A 22109-nucleotide genomic window follows, 5' to 3' on the forward strand; every position below is an offset into this window, starting at 1 on the left:
GGAACTCACTGCTCCTTTAGTCAGATCACTGGGGAACTCACTGCTCCTTTAGTCTGTTCACTGGGGAATTCACTGCTCCTTTAGTCAGATCACTGGGGAATTCACTGCTCCTTTAGTCAGATCACTGGGGAATTCACTGCTCCTTTAGTCAGATCACTGGGGAACTCACTGCTCCTTTAGTCAGATAACTGGGGAACTCACTGCTCCTTTAGTCGGTTCACTGGGGACCTCACTGCTCCTTTTGTCGGTTCACTGGGGAATTCACTGCTCCTTTAGTTAGATCACTGGGGAATTCACTGTCGCTTTAGTCAGATCACTGGGGAACTCATTGCTCTTTTAGTCAGATCACCTGGGAATTCGCTGCTTCTTTAGTTAGATCACTGGGGAACTCACTGCTCATTTAATCAGATTACTGGGGAATTCGCTGCTCCTTTAGTCGGTTCACTGGGGAATTCAAAGCTCCTTTATTCTGTTCCCTGGTGAATTCATTGCTCCTTCATTCAGATCACTGGGGAACTCCCTGCTCCTTTAATCGGTTCACTGGGGAATTCACTGCTCCTTTAGTCGGTTCACTGGGGAATTCAATGCTCCTTTAGTCAGATCACTGGGGAACTCACTGCTCCTTCAGTCAGATCACTGGGGAATTCACTACACCTTCAGTCAGATCACTGGGGAACTCACTGCTCCTTTAGTCAGATCACTGGGAAACTCACTGCTCCTTTAGTCAGATCACTGGGGAACTCACGGCTCCTTTAGTCAGATCACTGGGGAACTCACTGTTCCTTTAGTCAGATCACTGGGGAACTCACGGCTCCTTTAGTCAGATCACTGGGGAACTCACTGTTCCTTTAGTCAGATCACTGGGGAACTCACTGCTCCTTTAGTCAGATCAGTGGGGAATTCGCTGCTCCTTTAGTCAGATCACTGGGGAATTCGCTGCTCCTTTAGTCGGTTCACTGGGGAATTCAATGCTCCTTTATTCTGTTCCCTGGGGAATTCATTGCTCCTTCATTCAGATCACTGGGGAACTCCCTGCTCCTTTAATCGGTTCACTGGGGAATTCACTGCTCCTTTAGTCGGTTCACTGGGGAATTCAATGCTCCTTTAGTCAGATCACTGGGGAACTCACTGCTCCTTTAGTCAGATCACTGGGGAATTCACTACACCTTTAGTCAGATCACTGGGGAACTCACTGCTCCTTTAGTCAGATCACTGGGGAACTCACTGCTCCTTTAGTCAGATCACTGGGGAACTCACGGCTCCTTTAGTCAGATCACTGGGGAACTCACTGTTCCTTTAGTCAGATCACTGGGGAACTCACGGCTCCTTTAGTCAGATCACTGGGGAACTCACTGTTCCTTTAGTCAGATCACTGGGGAACTCACTGCTCCTTTAGTCAGATCACCTGGGAATTCGCTGCTCCTTTAGTCATATCACTGGGGAATTCACTGCTCCTTTAATTGGTTCACTGGGAAATTCACTGCTCCTTTAGTCAGATCACTGGGGAACTCACTGCTCCTTTATTCGGTTCACTGGGGAATTCAGTGCTCCTTTAATTGGTTCACTGGGGAATTCACTTTCGCTTTATTCATGTCACTGGGGAATTCACTGCTCCTTTAGTCGGTTCGCTGGGGAATTCACTGCTCATTTAGTCAGATCACTGGGGAATTCGCTGCTCCTTTAGTCGGTTCACTGTGGAACTCACTGCTCCTTTAATCTGTTCACTGGGGAATTCAATGCTCCTTCAGTCAGATCACTGCGGCATTCGCTGCTCCTTTAGTCAGATCACTGGGGAACTCACTGCTCCTTTAGTCGGTTCACTGGGGAATTCAATGCTCCTTTATTCAGATCACTGGGGAATTTGCTGCTCCTTTAGTCAGATCACTGGGGAACTCACTGCTCCTTTAGTCGGTTCACTGGGGAATTCACTGCTCCTTTAGTCAGATTACTGGGGAATTCACTGCTCCTTTAGTCGGGTCACTGGGGATCTCACTGCTCCTTTAGCCGGTTCACTGTGGAATTCACTGCTCCTTTAGTCAGATCACTGGGGAATTCACTGCTTCTATAGTCGGTCCACTGGGGATCTCACTGCTCCTTTAGTCGGTTCACTGGGGAATTCACTGCTCCTTTAGTCAGATCATTGGAGAACTCACTGCTCCTTTAGTCTGTTCACATGGGAATTCACTGCTCCTTTAGTCAGATCACTGGGGAATTCACTGCTCCTTTAGTCAGATCACTGGGGAACTTACTGCTCCTTTAGTCAGATCACTGGGGAATTCACTGCTCCTTTAGTCAGATCACTGGGGAACTCACTGCTCCTTCAGTCAGATCACTGCGGCATTCGCTGCTCCTTTAGTCAGATCACTGGGGAATTCACTGTCACTTTAGTCAGATCACTGGGGAAATCACTGCTCCTTTAGTCAGATCACTAGGGAACTCACTGCTCCTTTAGTCAGATCACTGGGGAACTCACTGCTCCTTTAGTCAGATCACTGGGAAATTCACTGCTCCTTTCGTCAGATCACTGGGAAATTCACTGCTCCTTTAGGTCAGATCACTGGGGAATTCACTGCTCCTTTAGTCCGTTCACTGGGGAACTCACTGCTCCTGAAGTCGGTTCACAGGGGAATTCACTGCTCCTTTAGTCAGATCACTGGGGAACTCACTGCTCCTTTAGTCAGATCACTGGGGAACTCACTGCTCCTTTAGTCGGTTCACTGGGGAACTCACTGCTCCTTTAGTCAGATCAGTGGGGAATTCGCTGCTCCTTTAGTCAGATCACTGGGGAATTCGCTGCTCCTTTAGTCGGTTCACTGGGGAATTCAATGCTCCTTTATTCTGTTCCCTGGGGAATTCATTGCTCCTTCATTCAGATCACTGGGGATCTCACTGCTCCTTTATTCGGTTCACTGGGGAATTCACTGCTCCTTTCGTCAGATCACTGGGGAACTCACTGCTCCTTTAGTCTGTTCACTGGGGAATTCACTGCTCCTTTAGTCAGATCACTGGGGAATTCACTGCTCCTTTAGTCAGATCACTGGGGAACTCACTGCTCCTTTAGTCAGATCACTGGGGAATTCACTGCTCCTTTCGTCAGATCACTGGGAAATTCACTGCTCCTTTAGGTCAGATCACTGGGGAATTCACTGCTCCTTTAGTCTGTTCACCGGGGAACTCACTGCACCTGGATTCGGTTCACTGGGGAATTCACTGCTCCTTTCGTCAGATCACTGGGGAACTCACTGATCCTTTCGTCAGTTCACTGGGGAATTCAATGCTCCTTTATTCAGATCACTGGGGAATTCGCTGCTCCTTTAGTCAGATCACTGGGGAACTCACTGCTCCTTTAGTCATTTCACTGGGGAATTCACTGCTCCTTTAGTCAGATTACTGGGGAATTCACTGCTCCTATAGTCGGTTCACTGGGGATCTCACTGCTCCTTTAGTCGGTTCACTGGGGAATTCACTGCTCCTTTAGTCAGATCACTGGGGAATTCACTGTCGCTTTAGTCAGATCACTGGGGAACTCACTGCTCCTTTAGTCAGATCACCTGGGAATTCACTCCTCCTTTCGTCAGATCACTGGGAAATTCACTGCTCCTTTAGGTCAGATCACTGGGGAATTCACTGCTCCTTTAGTCTATTCACTGGGGAACTCACTGCTCCTGGAGTCGGTTCACTGGGGAATTCGCTGAACCTTTAGTCAGATCACTGGGGAACTCACTGATCCTTTAGTCAGTTCACTGGGGAATTCAATGCTCCTTTATTCAGATCACTGGGGAATTCGCTGCTCCTTTAGTCAGATCACTGGGAAACTCACTGCTCCTTTAGTCATTTCACTGGGGAATTCACTGCTCCTTTAGTCAGATTACTGGGGAACTCACTGCTCCTTTAGTCGGGTCACTGGGGATCTCACTGCTCCTTTAGTCGGTTCACTGGGGAATTCAATGCTCCTTTATTCAGATCACTGGGAAATTCACTGCTCCTTTCGTCAGATCACTGGGAAATTCACTGCTCCTTTAGGTCAGATCACTGGGGAAATTCACTGCTCCTTTAGTCCGTTCACTGGGGAACTCACTGCTCCTGGAGTCGGTTCACTGGGGAATTCACTGCTCCTTTAGTCAGATCACTGGGGAATTCACTGTCGCTTTAGTCAGATCACTGGGGAACTCACTGCTCCTTTAGTCAGATCACCTGGGAATTCACTGCTCCTTTCGTCAGATCACTGGGAAATTCACTGCTCCTTTTGGTCAGATCACTGGGGTATTCACTGCTCCTTTAGTCTGTTCACTGGGGAACTCACTGCTCCTGGAGTCGGTTCACTGGGGAATTCGTTGCTCCTTTAGTCAGATCACTGGGGAACTCACTGATCCTTTAGCCAGTTCACTGGGGAATTCAATGCTCCTTTATTCAGATCACTGGGGAATTCGCTGCTCCTTTAGTCAGATCACTGGGGAACTTACTGCTCCTTTAGTCATTTCACTGGGGAATTCACTGCTCCTTTAGTCAGATTACTGGGGAATTCACTGCTCCTATAGTCGGTTCACTGGGGATCTCACTGCTCCTTTAGTCGGTTCACTGGGGAATTCACTGCTCCTTTAGTCAGATCACTGGGGAATTCACTGTCGCTTTAGTCAGATCACTGGGGAACTCACTGCTCCTTTAGTCAGATCACCTGGGAATTCACTGCTCCTTTCGTCAGATCACTGGGAAATTCACTGCTCCTTTAGGTCAGATCACTGGGGAATTCACTGCTCCTTTAGTCTGTTCACTGGGGAACTCACTGCTCCTGGAGTCGGTTCACTGGGGAATTCGCTGCTCCTTTAGTCAGATCACTGGGGAACCCACTGATCCTTTAATCAGTTCACTGGGGAATTCAATGCTCCTTTATTCAGATCACTGGGGAATTCGCTGCTCCTTTAGTCAGATCACTGAGGAACGCACTGCTCCTTTAGTCGGTTCACTGGGGAATTCACTGCTCCTTTAGTCAGATTACTCGTGAATTCACTGCTCCTTTAGTCGGGTCACTGGGGATCTCACTGCTCCTTTAGTCGGTTCACTGTGGAATTCACTGCTCCGTTAGTCAGATCACTGGGGAATTCACTGCTCCTATAGTCGGTCCACTGGGGATCTCACTGCTCCTTTAGTCGGTTCACTGGGGAATTCAATGCTCCTTTATTCAGATCACTGGGGAATTTGCTGCTCCTTTAGTCAGATCACTGGGGAACTCTCTGCTCCTTTAGTCGGTTCACTGGGGAATTCACTGCTCCTTTAGTCAGATTACAGGGGAATTCACTGCTTTAGTCGGTTCACTGGGGATCTCACTGCTCCTTTAGTCGGTTCACTGGGGAATTCACTGCTCCTTTAGTCAGATCACTGGGGAATTCACTGTCGCTTTAGTCAGATCACTGGGGAAATCACTGCTCCTTTAGTCAGATCACTAGGGATCTCACTGCTCCTTTAGTCAGATCACTGGGGAACTCACTGCTCCTTTAGTCAGATCACTGGGAAATTCACTGCTCCTTTTGTCAGATCACTGGGAAATTCACTGCTCCTTTAGGTCCGATCACTGGGGAATTCACTGCTCCTTTAGTCCGTTCACTGGGGAACTCACTGCTCCTGGAGTCGGTTCACTGGGGAATTCACTGCTCCTTTAGTCAGATCACTGGGGAACTCACTGCTCCTTTAGTCAGTTCACTGGGGAATTCAATGCTCCTTTATTCAGATCACTGGGGAATTCGCTGCTCCTTTAGTCAGATCACTGGGGAACTCACTGCTCCTTTAGTCGGTTCACTGGGGAATTCACTGCTCCTTTAGTCAGATTACTTGGGAATTCACTGCTCCTTTAGTCGGGTCACTGGGGATCTCACTGCTCCTTTAGTCGGTTCACTGTGGAATTCACTGCTCCTTTAGTCAGATCACTGGGGAATTCACTGCTCCTATAGTCGGTCCACTGGGGATCTCACTGCTCCTTTAGTCGATTCACTGGGGAATTCACTGCTCCTTTAGTCAGATCACTGGGGAACTCACTGCTCCTTTAGTCTGTTCACTGGGGAATTCACTGCTCCTTTAGTCAGATCACTGGGGAGTTCACTGCTCCTTTAGTCAGATCACTGGGGAACTCGCTGCTCCTTTTGTCGGTTCACTGGAGAATTCACTGCTCCTTTAGTCAGATCACTGGTGAATTCACTGCTCCTTTATTCAGATCACTGGGGAATTCACTGCTCCTTTATTCAGATCACTGGGGAACTCACTGCTCCTTTAGTCAAATCACTGGGGAATTCACTGCTCCTTTAGTCAGATCACTGGGGAACTCACTGCTCCTTTAGTCAGATAACTGGGGAACTCACTGCTCCTTTAGTCGGTTCACTGGGGAACTCACTGCTCCTTTAGTCAGATCACTGGAGAACTCACTGCTCCTTTAGTCAGTTCACTGGGGAATTCACTGCTCCTTCAGTAAGATCACTGGGGCATTCGCTGCTCCTTTAGTCAGATCACTGGTGAATTCACTGCTCCTTTATTCAGATCACTGGGGAATTCACTGCTCCTTTATTCAGATCACTGGGGAACTCACTGCTCCTTTAGTCAAATCACTGGGGAATTCACTGCTCCTTTAGTCAGATCACTGGGGAACTCACTGCTCCTTTAGTCAGATAACTGGGGAACTCACTGCTCCTTTAGTCGGTTCACTGGGGAACTCACTGCTCCTTTAGTCAGATCACTGGAGAACTCACTGCTCCTTTAGTCAGATAACTGGAGAACTCACTGCTCCTTTAGTCAGTTCACTGGGGAATTCACTGCTCCTTCAGTAAGATCACTGGGGCATTCGCTGCTCCTTTAGTCAGATTACTGGGGAATTCACTGCTCCTTTAGTCGGTTCACTGTGGAATTCACTGCTCCTTTAGTCAGATCACTGGGGAATTCACTGTCGCTTTAGTCAGATCACTGGGGAACTCACTGCTCCTTTAGTCAGATTACTGGGGCATTCGCTGCTCCTTTATTCGGTTCACTGGGGAATTCAATGCTCCTTTATTCTGTTCACTGGGGAATTCACTGCTCCTTTAGTCGGTTCACTGGGGAACTTACTGCTCCTTTAGTCAGATCACTGGGGAATTCACTGTCGCTTTAGTCGGTTCACTGGGGAACTCACTGCTCCTTTAGTCAGATCACCTGGGAATTCGCTGCTCCTTTAGTTAGATCACTGGGGAACTCACTGCTCATTTAGTCAGATTACTGGGGCATTCACTGCTCCTTTATTCGGTTCACTGGGGAATTCAATGCTCCTTTATTCTGTTCACTGGGGAATTCACTGCTCCTTTAGTCGGTTCACTGGGGAACTCACTGCTCCTTTAGTCAGATCACTGGGGAATTCACTGCTCCTTTAGTCAGATTACTGGGGAATTCACTGCTCCTTTAATTGGTTCACTGGGAAATTCACTGCTCCTTTATTCAGATCACTGGGGAACTCACTGCTCCTTTAATTGGTTCACTGGGGAATTCACTGCTCCTTTATTCAGATCACTGGGGAACTCACTGCTCCTTTAGTCGGTTCACTGGGGAATTCACTGCTCCTTTAGTCGGTTCACTGGGGAATTCAATGCTCCTTTATTCAGATCACTGGGGAACTCACTGCTCCTTTAGTCAGATCACTGGGGAATTCACTACACCTTTAGTCAGATCACTGGGGAACTCACTGCTCCTTTAGTCAGATCACTGGGGAACTCACTGCTCCTTTAGTCAGATCACTGGGGAACTCACGGCTCCTTTAGTGAGATCACTGGGGAACTCACTGTTCCTTTCGTCAGATCACTGGGGAACTCACTGCTCCTTTAGTCAGATCACTGGGGAACTCACTGCTCCTTTTGTCAGATCACGGGTGAACTCACTGCTCCTTTAGTCAGATCACTGGGGAATTCACTGCTCCTTTAGTCAGATCACTGGGGAACTCACTGCTCCTTTAGTCAGATCACTGGGGAACTCACTGCTCCTTTAGTCAGATCACTGGAGAACTCACTGCTCCTTTGTTCGGTTCACTGGGGAATTTGGTGCTCCTTTAATTGGTTCACTGGGGAATTCACTGTCGCTTTAGTCGGTTCGCTGGGGAATTCGCTGCTCCTTTAGTCAGACCTCTGTGGAATTCACTGTCCCTTTAGTCAGATCACTGGGGAATTCCAGAGTGATTCTCCATTTTGCAGGGGGCTGTCAGGGCCCGGAGTGCTCCTCGCAGCTCCGGCTGCTGATACGGGGCCCTGCGCTTCCGGCCGCGGGTCCGCACATGCGCGCGCCAGCGGCCCTGCACGACATGGCGGACCCACACCGCGGGCCGCCCCCAACAATACAGCCCCCCCAAGATCGCGCGCGCCCACCAATCGGTGGCCCCGATCGTGAGCCTGGCTGTCCTGGAGGCTCCTTCAGGTGACGGATCCTCCAGCCCCCAGCAGGGCGGCTGCAGACTCAGTCCCAGCCCCCAGCAGGGCGGCTGCAGACTCAGTCCCAGCCCCCAGCAGGGCGGCTGCAGACTCACTCCCAGCTCCCACCAGGGGCAGGGGGATTCCCGCCCCTGCTGTATATCCGGTGCCGGAGAATTCGGCAACCGGCGGGGGCGGGATTCACGCCAGCCCCCGGCGATTCTCCGACCTGGCGGGGGTCGGAGAATCTCGCCCATGCATGAGTGAATCACGCCGGCGGGAACTTGGCCAGTTGTCGGCGGAGAATTGGCACGGGAGCCTCTTTCAATGGCCCCCGACCGGGCCGTGTCGACCGCGCGCTCGATTGCCGGTGACCCCGGAGAATTGTTGGAGCGGCGTCGGACCAAATTGTGGGTCTGACGGACATTCTCCGCCCCCCGCCGAGCGTGATTGCTGCGCGGAGGCTCGGATAATCCAGCCATAGTCCCTGAAACGGAGAATCCAGCCCAGAATCAGTGGAGAATTCACTGCTCCTTCAGTCAGTTGTAACCCGGAAAACTACTGCTGCCACTGTGCATTGTGGTGGAGGGGGTGGATGTTGAAGGTGGTGGATGGGGTGCCAGTCTAGAGTGTTATTGGAGCTGCACTCATCCAGGCAAGAGGAGGGTATTCCATCATATTCCTGACTTGTGCCTTATAGATGGTGGACAAGCTTTGGGGAGTCAGAGGGGAAGTTCCCAGCCAGAGAATTCCTCTGACCTGCTCTGGTGGCCACAGTATTTATGTGGCTAGTCCAGTTCAGTTTCTGGTCAATGGTAACCCCCAGGATGTTGATGATAGGGGTGATATTTCATCAATGAACACACGACGAGTGGTGAACGTAACGGAGGCTTTAATAAACTAAACAGGAAGCCTCCTGGCCTCTGATCCCGAACTGGATCAGAGGTGGAGACCAGCCACCTTTATACCGAGCCCGAGGGGAGGCGGAGCCATCGGGCAGTGCTTTACCACATTACATATAATACAATACAATGGTTTACCAGATTCGCCCCCTGTTAAAAAGAAGAGTCCAGCGGGGGTGAAGTGGGCTTAAAGGTCAAGTCTGTCGGGGGCCTTGACCTTCCGCCATGATCGCCTCAGTCCCGGCTGTGGTGTGGGCACCGGTGTTGAGACCTGCGCGTCCGGGAGTGTGTTGTCCTCTTCTTCACCCAGTTGTTGAGTCGGTGGAGGGGGGGGTGGTGTATAGGCGGGGGTGGTGGTGATGGTCGCTGGGGAACTTGCCGGTCCCAAATCTCGGAGGGAGACTGTGTCCTGTTGCCCGTCATGATGTGCCACGCAGGCATATGGTGGATTGGCATGGAGGAGCAGGACCTTCTCGACGAGGGAATCCGATTTATGGCTCCTCCGTCCTTCCAGAGGAGGACGGGCCCTGGGACTGTCAGCCAGGACGGGACCGAGACCCCGGAGGTGGACTTCCTGGGGAAGGCAAACATACGTTCGTGAGGGGTCTCGTTGGTGGCAGCGCACAGGAGCGACCGGATGGAGTGGAGCACATCGGAGAGGACCTCCTGCCAGCGGGAGACTGGGAGACCTCTAGACCATAGGGCCAGGAGGACGGCCTTCCAGACCGTCGCGTTCTCCCTCTCCACCGGTCCGTTGCCCCGGGGGTTGTAGCAGTTCGTCCTCCAGGAGGAGATGACTTTGCTGAGCAGGAACTGACGCAACTCGTTGCTCATGAAGGAGGATCCCCGATTGCTGTGGATGTAGGTGGGGAACCCGAACAAGGTGAAAAGACTGTGCAGGGCCTTGATGACGGTGGCAGAGGTCATGTCAGGGCACGGGATGGGAAAGGGGAATCTTGAGTATTCGTCAACAACGTTGAGGGAGTACACGTTACGGTCAGTGGAGAGGAGGGGCCCTTTGGAGTCGATGCTGAGGCGCTCAAAGGGGCGAGAGGCCTTTACCAGGTGCACTCTATCGGGCCGATAGAAGTGCGGTTTGCACTCCGCGCAGACCAACAGTCCCTGGTCCCGGTCCTGACCTCCTCAATGGAGAAGGTTGCGAGCCTTGATAAAGTGAAAAAAACGGGTGACCCCCGGGTGACAGAGGTCATTGTGGAGGGCCCGAAGTCAGTCTACTTGTGCGCTGGCACATGTACCGCGGGATAGGGCATCTGGGGGCTCATTGAGCTTCCCAGGTCGGTACAAGATATCGTAGTTGTAGGTGGAGAGCTCGATCCTCCACCTCAGAATCTTGTCGTTCTTGATCTTGCCCCGCTGTGTATTGTCTCGTCCACAGCGTGCATCACGGCTTTGGCAATATCTGCCTTGATGCGGTTGCAGGCCAGGCGGGCCTCAGCCGTCAGGGGAAAAATGGTGGATTTAATAAGTGGACGGGCCTTGTCTGCATTATTGGGGACCCACTGGGCATAGTAAGAGAAGAACCTCAGGCATCTCTTCAGGGCCTTGAGGCAGTGGGGGAGGGGGGAGGGAGTTCCAGGAGGGGGCGCACGGTAGCATGGTGGATAGCACAATTGCTTCACAGCTCTAGGGTCCCAGGTTCGATTCCCGGCTTGGTTCACTGTCTGTGCAGAGTCTGCACGTTCTCCCCGTGTGTGCGTGGGATTCCTCCGGGTGCTCCGGTTTCCTCCCACAGGCCAAAGATGTGCATATTAGGTGGATTGGCCATGCTAAATTGCCCTTAGTGTTCAAAATTGCCCTTAGTGTTGGGTGGCGTTAGTGGGTTATGGGGATAGAGTGGAGATGTGGGCTTGGGTAGGCTGCTCTTTCAAAGAGCCGGTGCAGACCCGATGGGCCGAATGGCCTCCTGCACTGTAAATTCTATGAAATCTATGCGGTCGGGGTCGGGCCCTAGGACTCCGTTTTCCACAACGTAGCCAAGGATGGCTAGGCGGGTTGTGCGGAAAACGCATTTTTCCTTATTGTAGGTGAGGATCAGGAGTTTGGCGGTGTGGAGGAAGTGCCGGAGGTTTTCGTCATGGTCCTGCTGGCCATGGCCGCAGATGGTGACATTATCTAGATAAGGGAACGTGGCCCGCAGCCCGTACTGGTCAACCATTCGGTCCATTTCCCGTTGGAAGACCGAGACCACATTGGTGACGCCGAAAGGGACCTTGAGGAAGTGGTAGAGGCGGCCATCTGCCTCGAAGGCAGTGTATTGGCGGTTCTCCGGGCAGATAGGGAGCTGGTGGTACGCGGACTTCAAGTCAACTGTGGAGAAGACTCGATATTGCGCAATCTGGTTGACCATGTCAGATATGCGGGGGAGGGGGTACGCATCGAGCTGCGTGTACCGTTTAATGGTCTGACTGTAGTCGATGACCATCTGGTGCTTCTCCCCAGTCTTGACAACCACCACTTGGGGTATCCAGGGGTTGGTACTAGCCTCAATGACTCCCTCTCGTAGGAGTCGCTGGACCTCCAACCTGATAAAGGCCCTGTCCCGGGCACTGTATCGTCTGCTCCTAGTAGCGATGGGCTTACAGTCCAGGGTGAGGTTAGCGAAGAGCGAGGGTGGGGCGACCTTAAGGGTCGTGAGGCTACAGACCGTGAGGGGAGGGCATGGGTCCACCAAACTTTAAAGTAAGGATCTGGAGACGGCACTGGAAGTCGAGTCCCAGTAATAGGGCAGCGCAGAGAAGTGGCAGGACATAGAGTTTGAAGTTAGCGTACTCTACGCCTTGTACAGTAAGGGTCGCAACACAGTACCCCCGATTTCTACTGCATGGGATCCGGAAGCCAGGGAGATTTTCTGGGTCGCAGGTAAGATTGGGAGGGAGCAGCGCCTTACCGTGTCTGAGTGTAAGAATCCGTCTGTGCTCGCGGAGTCGAAAAGATAGGCCGTCTCGTGCCCGTTGATCCGGACGGTCATCGTAGATTTTGTGAGGTGATGAGACTGGGACTGGATGAGCGTGATGGAGGCGAGCTTCGGAATGTGATGGGTAGGCTGGTCGGAGGTAGCAGCAGCCAGCGTACAATCGGGTGATCAGGGCTCCCGGGAGGCTGCGGGATGGTCTGAAGGTGGCGGCCCCCATGGGTCACGTGTGGCGGGTGGCATCAGAGATGGCGTCAAAGATGGCGGCCCCCATGGGTTGCATGTGGCGGCCGAAATTGAAGATGGCGGCGAAGATGGCGGCACCCACGGGTCGCACATGGCGGGTAGCGCGGCAGCTAGGGGCAGCCCCGACAGGCAGCAGGCAGCGCTGCTGGGCCTGGCAGGCTTTCACAAAGTGGCCCTTCCTCCCACACCCGTTGCAAGTCACGTTCCGTGCAGGGCAACGTTGTCGGGGATGATTATCCAAACCGCAAAAGTAGCACTTCGGGCTTCCGGCATTGACTCATGCTGCGTGGCACAGGCTTGCGCGCACCCGGGTCGGATGATGGCGGCACCCAAGAGGTCTATGAGGGTGCAGCGCGGTCAGAGGTGTAGGCCTCCATGTTCTGGAAGGCCACCTCCAGCGAGTTTGAGAGCTGCACTGTCTCTGGGAGGCCAAGAGTACCCCCTTCTAGCAAGCGCTGGCGGATGTAGTTTGATTTCATGCCCGCGACATAAGCGTCCCTGGTCAACAGCTCCGCATGTTGGGTAGCCGATACCGCCTGGCAGTCACAGTTCCGGCAGAGTACCCACAAGGCACACAGGAATTCTGCTAGTGACTCCCCAGGGCATTGTCGTCTCATGGCAAGAAGGTGCCTAGCGTACACCTCGTTCACAGACTTAACATAATGTCCCTTCAGCAGCATTATCACCTCCGTATATGAGGGGGCGTCCCTGATGAGAAGAAAGACTTGAGGGCTCACCCGTACGTGGAGGATCTGCTTCTTTTGGAGGTCGGTGAAGTCTTCGGTGAAGGATCTGAGGTACACTTCGAAGCAGCTTAGCCAGTGCTCAAAAGTTGCAGTGGCGTCGGCTGGCTCTGGGTCCAGCTCCAAGCGATCAGGCTTAGAAGTTTAGTTTATTAAATTGATATGCCATCAATGAACACACGACGAGTGGTGAACGTAACGGAGGCTTTAATAAACTAAACAGGAAGCCTCCTGGCCTCTGATCCCGAACTGGGTCAGAGGCGGAGACCAGCCACCTTTATACCGAGCCCAAGGGGTGGTGGAGCCATCGGGCAGTGGTTTACCACATTACATATAATACAGTGGTCGTTTACCACTATACACATTATACAATACAGTGGTTTACCACATTACATATAATACAGTGGCCGTTTACCACAATATGCACTACAGTGGTTTACCACAAGAGGATTCAGTGATAGTAATGCCATTGAATGTTAGGATGGGAAGTCAATCTTGGCCTCGCCAGTGACACCCACATCCCATTAACAAAAATGCCCATTCACTGCTCCCAGTGAGAATTTTGCACTATATGTTGAACTAGCTCTAATTCCTTCCTGCTCAGGATCCCGTTCCCAAGCTGTTGAATTATTTATGCTTAGTCTTATACCGCTGAGAGAAGAGTGCTGCCACTGAACGACAAGCTGACTCCCAAACCTTGTTCAATTACTGTATTTCATTATCGAGTCACCGGGACAATATCCTGTCACTTGCGGCCTTCCGGCCAAGGCTGTAGCACAGCTTCTGATGAAAGATGATGGGAAGAACCTTGGCCAGGATTTTGCAATATGTAAACACCGGAGTGCTCCACGCAGCGCCGGCGTCGATACGCGGCCCTGCACTGACGGCCATGGGCCCGCGCATGTGCACAGCAGCCGCTTCCGCGCCGGGCCCGCGCAACATGGCAGAGCCACACAGCGCGCGCCTTCCGATCGGTGGCCCCCGATCGCGGACCTGGCCGTCGTGGAGGCCCCCCCCCCCCCCCCCACAGTGTCTGATCCCCCCACCAGGACGGCCACTGTGGCCGCGGGTCCGGCTCCTGCTGGGTGGAACCATGTTAGAACCACGCTGGCGGGAACGCGGCCGGTCGACCACGGAGAATTGCCGCGGGGGCCTCTTCCAACGGCCTCTGACTGGCACAACGTCAATCGCGCATGGCTGGCGGCAATTCTTCGGTCACCGGAGAATTGCGTCCCGGCGTCGGACCAGAGCCGCAGGCCGTTTTGACGTCAACTCTGGTTCTCCGAGCCGGCGTGGGCTCGGAGAATCTCGGCCTTTGTTTATTCCTGTGGTTTAACTACTTTGCAGAGCTGAACTACTATTATCTCACAAAAATGTCATGAAGGCCTTAAGTGTGGGCAACTCTTTTCTCCAAGAAATTTGGAATGTTTCCTGGTTCTATTTGGGAAGTCTGGAGAAAAGGGAAGTCCAGTTCCCCATAAGTTCCAATGGGGAGCGGTTGGGTGATGTGGAAGAGATGAGATTTGGGGGTTCCGGGAATAAATAGAGCATAAAAGTCAAGGTATAATGGTGAATCTGAATAAATGCTTTGTAAGGTCACAGTTGGAGATTGTGTGCTGTTTTAGGCTTCACACTATAGGAAGGACTTTGAGGCTATATAAAAGGGAACAGTACAGATTTATTTATTCCTCCTGCCAAAATGCATCACCTCACATTTCTCTGTATTAAATTCCATCTGTCAGTTTATCTGCCCATACGTCCTGCTGCAGTCGATTTGGATCTCCTCACAATCAAACCCAGGTCCCCAGAGCACTACCCTGGGTCTCTGGATTACTCATCCAGTGACAACCCCACCTCACCACTGCCTCTTGAACTTGAAGTAACAGCAATTAGCGGCGGGATTCTGTGATCCTGAGGCTAAGTGTTGACGCTGTCGGGAACGCCGTTGGTCAACACGGCCTCAGGAACTGCAATTCTGGCCCCTGCAGAGGGCCAGCATGGCACTGGAGTGGTTCACGCCGCTCCAGCTGCTGATCCCGGCATCAAATGGGCACCGCGGGATCCGTGCATGTGCAGTGGCACCAGTGCCAACGCGCACATGCGCAGTGGCTTCCTTCAACGCGCCGGCCCCGACGCAACATGGAGCAGGACTACAGGGTCCAGCGCGGAAGAAAGGAGGCCGCCAGCCAGAGAGGCCCCCCCGCCCCCCTCCCTGGGTCAGACCCCCCCCTCCCCCCACCCCACAGGCCGCCCCCCGCCGGCTGAGAGCAGGCGTGGACGGCGCTGGCGGGACTTGGCTTTTTTTACATCGGCCGCTCGGCCCATCCCGGGCTGAGAATCGGCCGGCCGGCCGCATATAGCGGCGCCCGACCGGGGCCGTGCCAACCACGGCGGTGCCAATGGCGCCGATTCTCCACTCTGCGGAGAATCGCGTCCCGGCGTCGGAGCGGCGTGGTGTGATTCGCGCCGGTCGCGGGGACTTTCCGGCCCGGCCCCGGGCTGAGAGAATCCCGCCCCTGATTCAGAAGCACAAGTTTTACCAGCAGAGACCCGGCTGACATGCAAAGACATGGCACAGTGGTTATTACTGCCCCCTCACAGCGCCAGGGACCCAGGTTCAAATACAGCCGTGGGTCACTGTCTGTGTGGAGTTTGCACATTCTCCCCGTGTCTGTGTGGGTTTTGTCTGGGTATTCCGGTTTCCACCCACAGTCCAAAGATGTGCATGGTGGATTCACCATGCCATATTTCCCCTAAGTGTCAAAAGGTTAGCTGGGGATACGAGGATAGGGCAGGGGAGTGGGCCTAGGTAAGGTCCTCTTTCGGAAGGTCGCTGCAGACCCGATGGGCCGAATGTCCTCCTGTACTGTAGGGATACTATGATATCAAGTTGAGAATTCTCCAACTGTGCACTGTCGTCGGGATTCTCTGATCCCTCCAGCAGTGCACCCCTGCCCGTGGGTTTCCCAGGGGTGTGGGGTGGCTTCAATGGGAAATCCCATTGATCGCAGTGGGATAAACAGTGGGCTGCCTCCTGCTAACGAGATATACATGGCCGGGAGGCCGGAGAATTCTACCCCAGATATTAAACTATCTAATACTACACGTGATCTTAGCCACTACGTCGAGAAGCGAGATGGTGGCTCACCATCATCACCGTCCCAAAGACAAATAGGAACGGGCTAGAAATGTTGACAATCCCACATCCCGACAAGTTATTAGAGGAAGCCAGTGACCGGAACAAACTGTGTTTCAATTGTAATGAACTTACCCCCTGTTGGGCAGGACAAAACTGAACTTTAGTGCTGATAATGCACTCTTTTCCCCGCAAGACATTTACTTTCTAAAAGGGCACTTAAGGGGTCTCCAACGTAGAATGGAATTCTTTATTCTGTTATAGTCCTGTCGGAAACTGGTTATTAATTCATGCAGTGTTGCCATTTTAATATCACCCCCCCGTGGACATGGGTAGCCTGGAATGCAGCGGCGGTGATTAGCTGACAACGTGGATGTGTCTCTTTAAGGGCATTCTGGAGGAACACCTGAAGGAAATCCAGGAATTCTCATTAATAATTCTCAAGCTCCAGAGTGACATTCTTTTCTCTTTTTAAAGGATATTTTTCATTTCCATAAGATCATAAGGAATAGGAGGAGTAGGCAATTTGGCCCCTCGAGCCCTCTCTGCCAGTCCATAAGCTCATGTCTGATCTGACTGTGGCTTTAGCTCCACATTCCGGTCAGCGGCCCCCCCCCCCCCCCATAACCCTTGACTCCATTGTCAATCAAAAATCTGTCTTGATTGACCCAGCCTCCACAGAGAATTCCACAGATTCACTACCCTCTGAGAGAAGAAATTCCCCCTCATCTCTGCTTTAAATGGGCGACCCCGTGCTCTATTGTGCCCTCGGGACCTGTCACCTGCGGCCTTCCGGTCAAGACTGTAGCACAGCTTCTGATGAAAGATGATGGGAAGAACCTTGGCCGGGGTTCTGCAATACGGTGTTGACGCTGGAGTAAACACCGGAGTGTTTCACGCCGCCATCGACGGGCCTCCTGGCCCAGCGATTCCGTGGCCCACAGGGGGCCAGCACGGCGCCGGAGTGCTCGCACAAGGGGAAATACCCTCTCAGCAACTGCCCATCAAGCCCCTTGAGAATCCTATGTGACTCAATAAGGTCACCTCTCATTCTTCTAAACTCCAATGAGTAGAAACCCAACCTACTCAACCTCCTCATAAGACAACCCCATTGAACTAGGAATCAGCCTCCTGGAATGATCTCTGAACTGCTGCCAATGCAAATATATCCGTCCTTCAGTAAGGAAACCAAAGCTGTACACGGTGCTCCAGGTGCAGCCTCACCAACGTCCCAAAGTGTGACCGACACCTGCCAGAGATGTAGCAGATGTACTCCTGCAAATCTCCTGTTGCGTTACTCATTGTATAAAAATACAGCAGCTTGTCTTAATAAGGACATGTGCACTGTATCAAATAATGCACAGTATGTTATACCACTCAGGACACACAGAAATCTGCTGAGATCCAAGCGATCAGCTTTCAATTTGTAGTCTGGCAGGAGAAGAGCACACAGTGATATCCCGGGAGAAAGCTGATGAGGAATGACAAATGGGGATGTTGGTGTCAGGCGGTTAAGCATGCTCCTTATGATCTGATTGGGTGATTTTTAACAGTTTAGAAAACAGCCTTTTCTTTCCCAACTCCACCATTTTGACGGTTAGCAAAGAAAAGTGCTGAAAGAAAATGATTTCATTTTGTCAGCCCTAAGATTTTTTTTCACTTGTCTTTAACCCTCATCCATGCAGCTGTGTCCTGGGGAATACCATTAATTCTGTGTGAAGTAAAAGGAATGACCGCTTTGAAATTCATTTCCTGTGACCTTATGCCGCCAAAGAAGGTGATGAGGCTCACAATGCCTTCTGAAATAATTGGAAAGGAACAGTCCCAAACACGTCGAATGCCAGTGGGATGATGACGTTACCCTACTGATGAATGCTGGCAGATTCCCCACTCTCCAGTTCCTCGTACTGCAGCAGCCCTGCAGTTCCAGGCACTGGTTGCCCTCAGTAATTGTCTCCAACTCTGGATAGCACGTCAACCCCAAGCCCAGGCTTTCAGGATAGGCCTGAGGCAGGTAAGTGCCATCTTTTCGAGGTGAACTCTGTTCTGGTGTGCGAACAACTTCTGTCAAAACTTTTTTCCCCCCTTGATTTCCGCACAGGATCTTCCAACTGCCTCGTACAACATCGGTGAAAGAACAGAGAACATCCCTCAGAGACGGCGCAAATATATACAGGTGAACGTGCACTGAAATCATATGGGAATTTCCTTCTCTTCCTGCCCTCGTATGCAGCCCCCCCCCCCCCCCCCCCCCCACCCTGCAACCTTCCCCACATCACATTTCTAAAACTATGTTCTCCTGTCCTATGTTCTCCTTCTCCTCGGTAGCTGACCTAGGGCGGCACGGTAGCACAATGGTTAGCACTGCTGCTTCAGAGCTCCGTTTCCTTCCACAAGTCCCAAAAGACATGCTGTTAGGTAATTTGGACATTCTGAATTCTCCCTCAGTGTACCTGAACAGGCGCCGGAATGTGGCGACGAGGGGATTTTCACAGTAACTTCATTGCAGTGTTAATATAAGCTTACTAGTGACACTATTAAAGACTCTTATTATTATTTGTAACCAAACGATAGATGGGACAGGAGTCAAAGAATCATAGAATGATAGAGCATCGAAGACATTTGGCGCAACAAACGTAAAAATAAAAGAAATAGGAGCAGGAGTAGGCTATTTGGCCCCTCAAGCCTGCTCTGTCATTCAATAAAATCATAAAAACAGTTTCAAATCTGTGAAAGGACTATTCAACTGAAGGAAAAGAAGAGCTTGCATTTATGTGAGATTCAAAAAATATTCATAGAGTGCCCTTCAGGATCTCGGGGAACTTTAGAACCGATGAACTACTTTGAAGTGTAGCCACTGTCGCAATGTAGAAACAGCATTGTGATTGTGGCCAGATCATATCTTACATATCTCTTAGCAGCTAAACAGTAAAAGGAGGAACAGTGCCAATTACGGACGACGGAGGGGATCTATGAGTGGAAACTGAGGGCATGGCTGAGGTACTAAACGCATCAGTCAACAAAGTCATTGCGAGAGAGGAGGCGGTTGAGCCACTAGTTGGGCTAAGAATTGATAAACAGGAGACATTAGACAGGCTAGCTGTACTTAAAAGTCGATTAATCATCAAAACCGGATGAGATGCATCTGAGGATACTGAGGGAAGTAAGGTTGGAAATTGTGGAGATATTGGCTATAATCGTCCACCCATCCTTAGAGCCGGGGCTGGTGCCAAAGGACTGGGCAATTGCCAAATGCCACACCCCTGTTCAAAAAAAAAGAGTCTTAAGGATAAACCCAGAAACTACAGGTCAGTCAGTTTAACCTCAGTGGTGGGAAAGCTTTTAGTCACAATAATCTGGGACAAAATGAACAGTCACTTAATCCTTTTGTGTTGTGACCATTCTACGATTCATTTCTATAATTTGTTTGAGTGATGTTGATTGAATCGCAGCTCCACCTTTAACCCTAGCCCTGTGGATCTTTCCCCTTCAAGTATCTATCCGATGGACTTTCTAATAGAACAATAGAACATTACAGTGCAATACAGGCCCTTCGGCCGTCGATGTTGCGCCGACCTGTGAAACCAATCTAAAGCCCATCTACACCATTCCATTATCATCCATGGGTGTGATTCTCCGATATCGGCGCGATGTCCGCCGACCGGCGCCAAAAACGGCGCAAATCAGTCCGGCATCGCGCCGCCCCACAGGTGCGGAATCCTCCGCATCTTGACCGGCCGAGCCCTAACCTTGAGTGGCTAGGCCTGCGCCGGACTGATTTCCGCCCCACCATCTGGCGGGAAAGGCCTTTGGTGCCCCGCCAGCTGGCGCGGAAACGTCAGAGGCCGCTCACGGCATCCCCGCGCATGCGCAGTGGAGGGAGTCTCTTCCGCCTCCGACATGGTGGAGACCGTGGCGAAGGCGGAAGGAAAAGAGTGCCCCCACGGCACAGGCCCGCCCGCAGATTGGTGGGCCCCGATCGCGGGCCAGGCCACCGTGGGGGTTTCCCCCCGAGGCCAGATCGCCCCGCACCTCCCCCAGGACCCCGTCGCCCTCCCGCGCCGCCATGTCCCGCCGTCCCAAAGGTGGTTCAATCCACGCCGGCTGGCGTGGGTTGACAGCGGCGGGACTTCGGCCCATTAGGGCCGGAGAATCGCTGGGGGGGGGGGGGTCCCGCCAACCGGCGTGGCGCGATTCCCGCCCCCGCCGAATATCCGGTGCCGGAGAATTCGGCAACCGGCGGGGGCGGGATTCACGGCAGCCCCTGGCGATTCTCCGACCCGGTGGGGGGTCGGAGAATCGCGCCCCATATGTTTATCCAATGACCATTTAAATGCCCTTAATGTTGGCGAGTCCACTACTGTTGCAGGCAGGGCATTCCACGCCCTTACTACTCTCTGAGTAAAGAACCTACCTCTGACATCTGTCCTACATCTATCTCCCCTCAATTTAAAGCTATGTCCCCTCGTGCTAGTCATCACCATCCGAGGAAAAAGGCTCTCACTGTCCACCCTTTCTAATCCTCTGATCATCTTGTATGCCTCTATTAAGTCACTTCTTAACCTTCTTCTCTCTAACGAAAACAGCCTCAAGTCCCTTTCCTCAGAAGATATTCCCTCCATACCAGGCAACATCCTGGTAAATCTCCTCTGCACCCTTTCCAATGATTCCACATCCTTCCTATAATGCGGCGACCAGAACTGCACGCAATATTCCAAATGTGGCCACATCAGAGTTTTGTACAGCTGCAACATGACCTCATGGCTCCGAAACTCAATCCCTCTACCAATAAAAGCAAACACACCGTACGCCTTCTTAACAACCCTATCAACCTGGGTGGCAACTTTCAGGGATCTATGTATATGGACACCAAGATCTCTCTGCTCATCCACACTACCAAGAATCTTACCATTAGCCCAGTACTCTGTATCCCTGTTACTCCTTCCAAAATGAATAACCTCACACTTTTCTGCATTAAACTCCATTTGCCACTTCTCAGCCCAGCTCTGCAGCTTATATATGTCTCTCTGTAACCTGCAACATCCTTCCGCACTGTCCACAACTCCACCGACTTTAGTGTCATCCGCAAATTTACTCACCCATCCTTCTATGCCCTCCTCCAGGTCATTTATAAAAATAACAAACAGCAGTGGCCCAAAACAGATCCTTGTGGTACACCACTAGTAACTGAACTCCAGGCTAAACATTTCCCATCAACCACCACCCTCTGTCTTCTTACAGCTAGCCAATTTCTGATCCAAACCGCTAAATCACCTTCAATCCCATGCCACCGTATTTTCTGCAATAGCCTACCGTGGGGAACCTTATCAAACGCTTTACTGAAGTCCATATACACCACATCAACTGCTTTACCCTCGTCCACCTGTTTGGTCACCTTCTCAAAGAACTCAATAAGGTTTGTGAGGCACAACCTACCCTTCACAAAACCGTGTTGACTATCCCTAATCAAATTATTCCTTTCTAGATGATTATAAATCCTATCTCTTATAATCCTTTCCGAGACTTTGCCCACAACAGAAGTAAGGTTCACTGGTCTATAGTTACCGGGGTTGTCTCTACTCCCCTTCTTGAACAAGGGGACAACATTTGCTATCCTCCAGTCTTCTGGCACTATTCCTGTAGACATTGATGACATAAAGATCAAAGCCAAAGTCTCTGCATCTCCTTAGAAGCTTCCCAGAGAATCCTAGGATAAATCCCATCAGGCCCAGGGGACTTATC

The 22109-nt window shown here is 51.7% G+C and overlaps 1 protein-coding gene across 1 annotated transcript in view; it reads left to right on the top strand.

Moving 5' to 3' along the window:
• Nucleotides 1-22109, top strand: part of tmem263 (transmembrane protein 263) — a 77805-nt gene that overhangs the window by 24934 nt on the left and 30762 nt on the right. The window contains exon 2 of the mRNA XM_072483970.1: nucleotides 18469-18543. Within this exon, the coding sequence (XP_072340071.1) occupies nucleotides 18469-18543 (75 nt within the window). The remainder of the gene's footprint in view (nucleotides 1-18468; nucleotides 18544-22109) is intronic.

Source organism: Scyliorhinus torazame, chromosome 19 (assembly GCF_047496885.1).
Source record: "Scyliorhinus torazame isolate Kashiwa2021f chromosome 19, sScyTor2.1, whole genome shotgun sequence".
Lineage (NCBI taxonomy): Eukaryota > Metazoa > Chordata > Chondrichthyes > Carcharhiniformes > Scyliorhinidae > Scyliorhinus > Scyliorhinus torazame.